The 9,903-nt window shown below is 37.4% G+C and overlaps 1 protein-coding gene and 1 non-coding gene across 2 annotated transcripts; both read left to right on the top strand.

Moving 5' to 3' along the window:
* The first annotated feature begins 719 nt into the window (after positions 1-719).
* TRNAD-GUC (transfer RNA aspartic acid (anticodon GUC)) lies at positions 720-790 on the top strand. Its single transcript has one exon. It is a non-coding gene; the product is annotated as a tRNA-Asp (tRNA).
* Positions 791-4,490: 3,700 nt separating this feature from the next.
* LOC146530308 (uncharacterized) lies at positions 4,491-7,870 on the top strand. The gene is made up of 5 exons (XM_085200726.1): positions 4,491-4,502; positions 5,471-5,665; positions 6,509-6,719; positions 7,002-7,090; positions 7,504-7,870. Exons 1-5 carry the CDS (start codon positions 4,491-4,493, stop codon positions 7,738-7,740), a joined length of 744 nt encoding a protein of 247 aa, XP_085056852.1. The 3' UTR covers positions 7,741-7,870.
* The last annotated feature ends 2,033 nt before the right edge of the window (positions 7,871-9,903 follow it).

The following is a 9,903-nucleotide window of genomic DNA, read 5'->3' as shown; positions in this document are numbered from 1 at the left end:
TATCCTATATCTTATAAAACAAAGTCGCTTTTCGTGTCTGTCTGTTGTTTCTAACTCTTCTTCTTCTAAACCACCCAACGGATTTTGATGCGGTTTTCACTATTAGGTCGAGTATTTTCCGTAGAAGGTTTATATATAGTTTATTATTTGTACATTCTGATATAAATTAACATAAATACGATAAATATGTATAAAGTCCTATCCGTTGAGACACTTTCGCGCATGCGCTGCTTTAATGGTAAGTACTACATGAAAAAATATACTGGAGTATTGTTCCTCTTAATAAGATCTACAAAAAAGTCCGCGACGGCATATTCGTATCTTTTAAGAATAACGTGTAGTGATTATCTTTCTGTCTAAAAATAATAATTTCAATATATTTTTTTGTTGTAAGTCATATTTTTCCATAATGGTATTAATCCTTTAAAATACTTTATTAATTATCTACGTTAAACGAAGATAAAATTTTCTTTTTACACTATTTCGAAATTGCGAATAGCGTTCACACACAGCCGTATCGAGTCAAGTTTCACTTATCCCTTACTCTCAACATATAAATAAGTATATTAGTTACGTTGGCCATTTAATGTAGATCAAAACTGTTTCTTACTGTTTTTCATTTTAATAAGAACTTTAGAAGTTGTTACAATATCAAAAAATCCTTGCTGCGAAACGGCTCGCCACTCGCCATGCGTCCGCCACGCCCGCCTGCCTTACACGCATCGGTGGTTCAGTGGTAGAATGCTCGCCTGTCACGCGGGCGGCCCGGGTTCGATTCCCGGCCGATGCATTCTATTTAATTTTCCTCACAGGCAGCCACGTAGTGCTTGCTTTTCATCAGGGACAGAATACCCTCTTCAGCATTAACCACAAGCTCGAAAAAAAGACCCGCCTGCCTCTATAGCAACGAAGATTTACATGCGTTTGCACGTATTGGATAATTGGAGTTGAATGTATTATTTCAGCGCGATATATTTGGTTTCATATTTTTTTTAGTAGTTATTAGTAGGTAGGTTTTTATTTTCTTCCGTTTAAAATTAGTCATTTAACTATCTAAAAATAGTCATTTAAATATATTTTAATAAGTACTTGAAAAGATTAGTAGCACAGATTTAAAATTACGGTACCTGCTAAAAAATCCTTGCTGTGTAAAACAATTGGAAAATCCGTATTGAAACTACGAAAATGCGGGTTGCATTAGGGTTTAATTAATTTTCACATTTTCTTAAGTGCTTTGCAAACAAACATTCAAAGTCAAAGTCAAAGTCAAAATATCTTTATTCCATAAAAATGCTTAACATTTACTTGGACATGCCATAAAATTAGAAAAAAATGCAAAACAAAATAACCAAAAAAAGTGCAATTTTGACTTGAAAAAAGCCCGTTCAAATGGTTGACCTCATGAGAAGATACAGGCAAAGAAACTCATGGCCACTCTTTTTAAATGCCAATATTTGTTACAAATTACAATTAACAATTTTAACTTAGAAATAGAGCAACTCATTTCCAAACATCTTTATCGCGAACATAATCTTTAACAGAGTAATATGCATTTTGGCAGAGCCTGTGCTTTACCACTTTTTTAAATTTGTTCAGTAATAAATTAACCACGTCGTTTGGAAGTTTGTCCTACGAATGAGTGAGACACTTTATGGAGCCTAGAGAAGGGCACAGCAAGCTTATTTTTATTTCTTAAATTATGTTGATGGAGGTCATTATATGAATAATCCAGTAGTAAAAGCGGGCGAAGCCGCAAGAGGGTCGCTAGTTAAAGAATAAAAAAGTCTTCTGTTGATCGCATTAGAGAAAATATACATTAAATACAGGGTGAGTCATATTGAACTTTCCGGTTTTGGAAGGACGTTGCACGAAGAAGGGAAGGAGTAGAAGGGTGGGGATGGTGTCATTAGACGCGCCATGACATGCAGTTTTAGTGTGAGCAATGGCTTGGTCGGGACAACATCGTGCGTTCGTAGTTGAAGAGTTTATTAAAAATGGCGGCTCCGTGATCACAACACAGCGTGCGTTCCGTTTACATTTTGCTATTGGTCGACGTGATCCCATTCCCACTGGACCAACAATCAGAAATTGGGTATCAAATTTTAGAGCAACATCATCAGCATTAAAAACAAGACCACAAGGCCGAATTAGGACGTCAACGTCAGCGGAAAACGTGGATAGAGTGCGGGCTTCAATTCAACAATCCCCTCGGCGTTCTGTTCGGAAACATGCCGCTTCACTAGGATTATCTTTCAGTAGTGTCCGCAGAATACTGCATAGAGACCTTAAATTTCACTCATACAAGATTCAGGTAGTGCAAGAATTAACAGTTAGAGACTTAGACACACGAACAAATTTATGCCGCGACATCCAGCAGATCCCCCGCACTGCTGTTTTGATCTTCAGTGATGAGGCACATTTTCACCTCGCCGGAACTGTCAACAAACAGAATTTTCGATACTGGGCTGAGAATAACCCACGAAACCTACACGAACGACCACTTCACAGCCCTCGAGTGACAGTGTGGTGCGCTATTGCAGAGTTTGGTGTGTGGGGTCCCTATTTTTTTGAAGAAGATGGTCAAGTCGTCACAGTTACCTCTGCTCGGTATTGCGACATGCTTGAAACTTTTCTGAAACCGAAATTGGAGGAATTAACGCAGAATCATGACAACGATAACATCTGGTTCCAACAAGATGGTGCTACAGCCCATACATCCAGGCGTTCAATGGAAATCCTGCGACAAATGTTTCCCGGTCATCTCATTTCTTTGCGAGGTGACGTTGGGTGGCCGTCGAGATCACCTGATTTAACCCCCTGCGATTTCTTTCTCTGGGGTTACCTGAAGGAAAAGGTGTACACGCATCGTCCCCGAACCATCGATGAACTGAAGGCTGCAATCACGGAAGAAATCAATGCTATTCCGCTGAATATGACTCGACGAGTAATGGACAACTTCCGGGAAAGGCTTCAGCAGTGTGTGGTCAATGGAGGTAGACATTTACAGGATATCATTTTTAAAACCAACTAAATTAAAACTGCATGTTATGTGCTTTCAAACAATAAAATAATTTTTACTGCATGTCGCTTTGTTTTTAATACACACCTTATTGAAATCGGAAAGTTCAATATGACTCACCCTGTATTACGCATAGAACTCTTGGCGGGGTGGAAAATTATGGGGACCTTGAAATTACATCATCAGAACCTGGTTGTTGGATTTTTTTAACATACACTCAAGGTCTTTTCTCCTAAATCTTCCCAAGATTTGTCAAATAAGAAAAACTAAATGTAGGTACCTCAATTTTTTTTTTTTTTAATTTTTAACCTTTTTTAAATGACTTCAATAAAACACATTTAGAGATTCTCTTGCTATATAAAATTTAAATTTTAAAATATTATACATAGGAATCGAATATATTCGTATTAAGGCATATTATCTATATTTTAAACTAATTTGTATTAAAATTCATTCAAAGCCATCGTCACTGTAACTATAACAGTTGTGGGTTCATTTCCTAATCGAGGGAATGAATTATTTATCATTATATTATCATGCGTTCGGTGGAAAATGAGGAAGGGAGTGTTTTAATGAACAATGGAGTGTCTCAACTTAACACTAAGTTCCATCTGCCTCTCGTGCTATATGCGGGAAACAACATGTATGCTTGCCGAATAAATGACAAAGAATAATTTAATGAATACTGGTACTTTACTTGTGCAATGTGAGTTAGTTGGGCTGGTTGGGTTAAAATTAAAAATTAAATCGCTCGACACCAGAGCGAAGAAATGGCGAAAATATAGGCGTAAATAAATATTTCACTTCCTCGAGTGGGAATCGAACACACAACTGTCGCGTTACAGTCACACCCTTGTGGCTCGGTGGCGTCAATACTTTATTAATTTAATTTAATATTTTATTAATGTTGAATGTTCAACGGTAGGTATAAAAATCAGTTTTTTAATCATACCGGCTGCAACGTCATTTGTCATGCGATTCGTACTTTTATTTAGGTTATTGGTAACAGAAAATATGTACTTATAAAATTAACTATCAAACGTGAAGTTATAAAAAAACCTTTTTTCTGCGCGTATAGCGTGAAGCTGTCTCGTTGTACCCTGTATACCTATAGCAGGTTTGTACTTGTGCCCCTACAACACGAAGGCATCAGCTTTTTACTTTCTGTTTCATTTTTATTATTTAATTAACTTAATGATTTATTTATTGTCTTAAACCTTCTCTTTTATTTAATCAATATACATTAATAAACATTTTATAATTTGCATTTTAGGGAGGAAACCCTTGCAGGGTCACGCTGTTGTCCAGACCATGTCCACAAGATCGCGTGGAGGTATCAACGTCATAATTTCAAATCTTCTGACAATTCTACTTCACCTAATTCTTTGTTGTCTATGTTAAAGTCACTTTTTGACTGTTCTAATGTCAATATTCTTACAGATGTGTTGTGTTATATTAAGATATTATAAATATGGGTAACCTGGTTAGTTTAAGCACAGCTGAATATGTCCAAAATTAGGCAAAGGTGAGGCCAGTCGTGGCGCAGGAGCACAAGTGCGCGACTGTAACAGGCGCGCGTGACAGTTTGTAGGTTTAATTCCCACTCGAAGAAATATAATATCAACTAGAGAATTTTTATCCGCCTTAAACCTTCTACGTGGTCATATCTATATTTTTTTTTCAAATTTTCATCTCAATCGGTCAAACAAAGAGTGTAAAAAGTCTCCAGTAGAGCGCTCGCTTCGCTCAGCTATTTTCATTTCTTCGCTCTTCTAACGAGGCAAAGCGCGGCGTTGAGTGCCGCCAATCAATACGCAATGGCTCTTCCAGAATCGGTGGAAAGTGGGGAACTGAAGTATGTTAAGGGTAACGGAGAGTCTTAACATTATGTACCCAGGTGCTTTATCTCACATTCAATCTTGTTTTAGATAATAGAAATTATTAATTGAACTTTCCCTGAAGCCTGGAACAGCCTACCAACGGCTGTGCAGTTTGGTGATTATTCACCATCAGGTCACCTCTAGGTAGCTCATTTGCCTTGTCTATTCTGTAAAAAATAGGCCCAAATTTGTCAGCTTCATGCTGTATCCACAGCATGAATGCACATCATGCACAGGTTTCCCACTTTCCGCCGAATTCTGGAGGCATTGACTGTTGAGTGGCGGAAGTCAACGCCACGCTTTGCCCCGACACCAGAGCGAAGTAATGAAACAATGTAAATAAATATTTTATTTTCTCGAGTGGGTCTCGAACCCAGAACCTTCCCGTTACAGTTACACCCTTGTACCGCTGCGCCACGACGGCCTTTATAAAAATAGGTCCAAATTTGTCTACAGCACGATTTAAACTAGCATCTCTTTAAAACCAAGCTATACCTATATAATTAAGCAAAGTTGAACGTTCTTATTGGGCTACGCCTAAATTCTTATACATATGGATACTATTTTATAGCCAAATCAACGTCAAACACAATTTGGACAAAACCAAGGTGGTCCATTTGGTCAAAATCTATTTAGCCCCAATCAAGGAGGACAACCAGGGCTAGGTCCTGGGCAAGGATATCCTCAAAATCCATATCCTGGCACGGGTGTGCCATCAAATGTATCGCCGCCGCCTTATGGACAGAATCAAGGACAAATGAATCCAGTAAGCTAATGTTTTTTAGAAATATTATTCATGTGTCGAATAAAAAAAGGAGAAAAATGTCTCCTTAGTTTCGTTGTTTATATATTTAATAAGTGTAATTGATTTTGTAATGTTTTTTTTTCACTGTATTTGTTTATTTGTAACTAAATAATTTGCCCTTCTTTAAAGGATTTTTTAGGATTTAACCACAAACGTATATCAGATTTTTTCCTGAATTAGTACTACCTGTGCCAACTGCCAAACTTCATAATTCTAGGTCAACCGGAAGTACCCTATTAATTTTCATTCTCTCTATGGTGTCGAACTACGCGTTTTTTGAGATATTATATCTTAAAAAGTCTCTCGTCATAATTAGCAAATGTCGAAATACGATTTTTTCAGGAAATTAAGAGAACATAAATCTATATGAGAGTATATGATTTGAATTTCAACTCGATATCTCCGAGCGTTCCTGAGACAAAGGCTCTTGACAGACAGACATACAGACAGACGGTCAACATAGTGATCTTATAAGGGTTCCTTTTTTCCTTAAGAGGTACGAAACCCTAAAAAATTATCTAAAACGTTTTCTGGACGAATTTTTTTTAGACGATCTTAATTTGGGTGGCTCATGAGGAACAAAGTGGCATATTACTAGGTTCTCTACTTACCTTGCTATACGCAGTGCACAGCGTGAAACTTAAAAAACTTACACACATTAATTAAAAACATAACTTAACTTAGGTTCACGCTTTAGCCTTAGCGAGGTAGTCAGAGAGAATGGAACGCCAAACGCTACGTCATTTATTAAAGATCTTCTATATTTTAACTCTATTTACTGTTTTGGCTCTTGATATTTTGCAGGGCAATTACCAACCAGGTTATGCCCAAGGATATCCAGGGCATGGATACGCTGGACAATATTCGCCAGGTCAAGCATACCAGCAAGGTCAATACTATCCTCCAAGTCAAGGCTATCCTGGTCAATATCCACAAGGCCAGGGCTATGGTCCAGGCCAGGGCTATGGCTATCAAGGCTATCCAGGCTATCCTCCACCTGATAATCCTGACAGAAGTAAATATACAATCTTAGAAAATATACATTTAAATTTTTAAATGTACCATGAATTTTAGATTTGAGCTTAAGATATCATATAAATATGTATAGAAAATGCCTCGAAAATTCGGAAGTGAAAACGGAGCGTCTTAACACTAGTTTTTATCTTCCAAGCATACTATATGCAGAATACAGCGAGAAGCTAAACATAATCAATAATCAACTTAAGTAAATCCTCTCTATAAGCATACGCTTCTTTCCATATAAATTTCTTTCAAAAGTTTTTTTATAATTCTTTAGACCCATCTCCAGGACAAGCGGTTGGTGGCTTAGCGTGTACCGCATCGTGTGTCGCCTGCCTTACTTTTCTATTGTGTTCTTGCTGTCAGGTACGTACGACGGACGGCTACGACACATTGGACGTACTGTAGATCTATTTATTATGTTTTATATATCTTTAATCATAACGAATAAGCAGATACGAAACTAGACGTTTCGCCACTCAGAGTGTCTCGACACTAGATTTTCTTTAACTGCTTTGTGCGATGTAGCGTGAAGATAAACTACAAAACCATCTTACTACTATTTCTTATAGTATATTTATATTATAGGCAATAATAAATATAAAAACCACGTTAAAAAGAATTGTCGTCAAGAACTTGTAATTCCATTGTGAGCGGGATGCAGCGTGAAGCTATTAGAAAATACAGTTTTCACGTACAACAGAGTAGATAGAGGGAACTTTGTGTGAAATCCCTCCGTTCTCCACTTTAAAATATTTTAATTTTATTTCCATGTCCAGGCTCTGACGGGTTCACAAATGGGTAATGGTAATGGTATTCCCGGTGGTGGTATTGGCGGTGGCGGTATCGGCGGTGGTGGTATTGGCGGTGGCGGTATCGGCGGTGGTGGTATTGGCGGCGAAGGTGGTGGAATAGCCGGCATCTCCAATGTCACATCACCACCCGTTCCATCGGATGTCAGTTCACCACACGATGTTTCCAATGTCAATTCACCAGCTGCTTTTAGGGAAGATTAGAATATGAAAGAAATAACAAAAAAGGTGGATTCACGTCTCGCTAGTAATAATTGAAATTTAAACGTTCACACCAGTGGACATCGAACCGAACCCTCAACTATTGAGCTGTTCTACTGAGGCAGGATGAGTTGCGTTTATCATAATTATGTATTATAAAATAGGTGGAAATTAAAATGAAAAAAATGAGGTATGATTGAACTCTCTGTTTTTTGTAACTTAGGGGGTGGTATTTGAATTATGTATTTTGTTATTTGAATCTGTCACCATTAGGTTAAAATGGTTTTTTAAAGTGTATCTAATAATAATATTTTTTTTGCATAATATTGTTTTAAAATATATTCTGTATAAGTAAAGGTTGTTTTATTTTAATTATTGTCATTATGTACCCTTGTTTCACTTTCGAGTACACAGTATGCATGATAGTGGACGAGATGAAAGAGGTCTGCAGAGACTGCGACGAGCATTTGCCGCTTCGTAGTCCGGGCCTACCCCGCTAGTGGATGAAAGTGAAGGCGAATAAAAAAGTAGCGTATAAGTACTTATCTATATACAGGAGTAACACGATCGACGGTTCAACGGCTGTTATTGGGTAGAGGAACTCAGTCCTTGTCCATTTCACCTCGTTGGCAGATATTTGACATATTGTGATTTCTTGGACAAATTCGGATTCTTGAAGAAAATTGGCAAATACAGCTGTTTTAGTATTCAGCTTTAGCAAATGATGAAACAATAATATTATACCTATTCTATAGAGCAAATGAAATGCCTGTTAACAATTAGTAAATATGGTGCATTTGAACGTCGCATGTTAGTTATTAAACAATGTCCAAGAAAAATAATATATCTTTTTATTTTTTTGTTCTAAAATATTCGCTGAACTTCTTTATTTGTTTAAAAATCAATTAAATCAGCTTCACGCAGTATCCCGCACAGAGCAGGTTATGCAGAGGGAACCTAGTGTTAAAACACTACGTTCCCCACTTTCTTCCGAATTTTGGAGGCATTCAACGCCGCGCTTTTCATCGACACCAGAGTTAAGAAATGGAAATATAAATGTAAATAAATATGTCACTTCTTCAAGTGGGGATCGAACCCACAACCGTCGTGTTGCAGTCACACCCTTGTGCAGCTGCGCCACGACGATTTATTTTTTTATTAAATTACAAAACATTATAAACGATATATTCAAAAGTGTAGAACCGACATTACAAAAAGGTTTAATACTAAATCAAACATTCTACCACGAAAAAGAAAAAAATAAAGAAGAACACAAAAAATTCAAACGCAATTACTTTCACAACAGCTTTTGTTCAAACCAGACCCCCTGTCATGGCTCAAATTTCCAAGTAAAATTAACAAAACAATAGAAACTACATTTACAAATAAATTAAATCCAAATAAATAAAATAGAAAAATGGCATTAGTACTAAGAAAAACCATCACGCCAAAAAATGTGCTTTTTCTAAAATGTATGAAAGGAAGAAAACTATCGGCCGCCGTTTATAAAAAAAATACAGCACCATTATGTAAGTTGGATATTATTTATTATAGTGTTAATAATTAATCATTTAGACTTTAATATTTATTGATGGGTTATAACAAAATATGATATTCCTCTATATTTTGAACTATTGCATACATAGATATTAACTTATATAGCTAAGATTTGGTCACTAGTCATGAATGATGAAACCGTAAGAAAATTGAAAACAAAAAATCTTTTATGTATGCTCGACTTACCGCTGGTACTATTGTTATTTCGGAGAACGGGAACGGTGTCTGACGGTGAAGAACTTCCATCTATAATACTCGGCTCGAGTCTCGTTCTTCGAATAACATTCACCAGCTCGTCCACACCGAGTATTATATATGGATGTTCTTTGCAGCTTGTGCGGCGTTCGCCAACCACGATGCTAAAATTACACTTTGCTGTGGTGATTTCAAGCAATTTCGAAGCTACGCAGAAAAGAAAGGTGATTCAAAAAATGAACCATGCTGCGGATGCCCTTGCGGACCTTGTGGTCCGTGTGGACCCTGTGGCCCTTGCGGACCCTGTCGCTGCCCTTGCCCATGCGGGCCTTGTGGCCCTTGCGGACCCTGTGGGCCTTGCGGTCCGTGTGGCCCTTGTGGCCCTTGTGGCCCATGTGGACCTTGTGGACCATG

Source organism: Heliconius melpomene, chromosome 17 (assembly GCF_056956725.1).
Source record: "Heliconius melpomene rosina isolate 202511_hmr_F chromosome 17, ASM5695672v1, whole genome shotgun sequence".
Taxonomy (NCBI): Eukaryota; Metazoa; Arthropoda; class Insecta; order Lepidoptera; family Nymphalidae; genus Heliconius; species Heliconius melpomene.
Note: the sequence above shows the minus strand (reverse complement) of the source record. Positions and strands in the feature narration are given on the sequence as shown.

Bases quoted from the DNA above. Each gene is read 5' to 3' on its own strand.
- LOC146530308 (XM_085200726.1), top strand. The intron at 5,666-6,508 runs GTAAGCTAATGT...GATATTTTGCAG, and splicing joins ATCAAGGACAAATGAATCCA to GGCAATTACCAACCAGGTTA. The intron at 7,091-7,503 runs GTACGTACGACG...TTCCATGTCCAG, and splicing joins TATTGTGTTCTTGCTGTCAG to GCTCTGACGGGTTCACAAAT.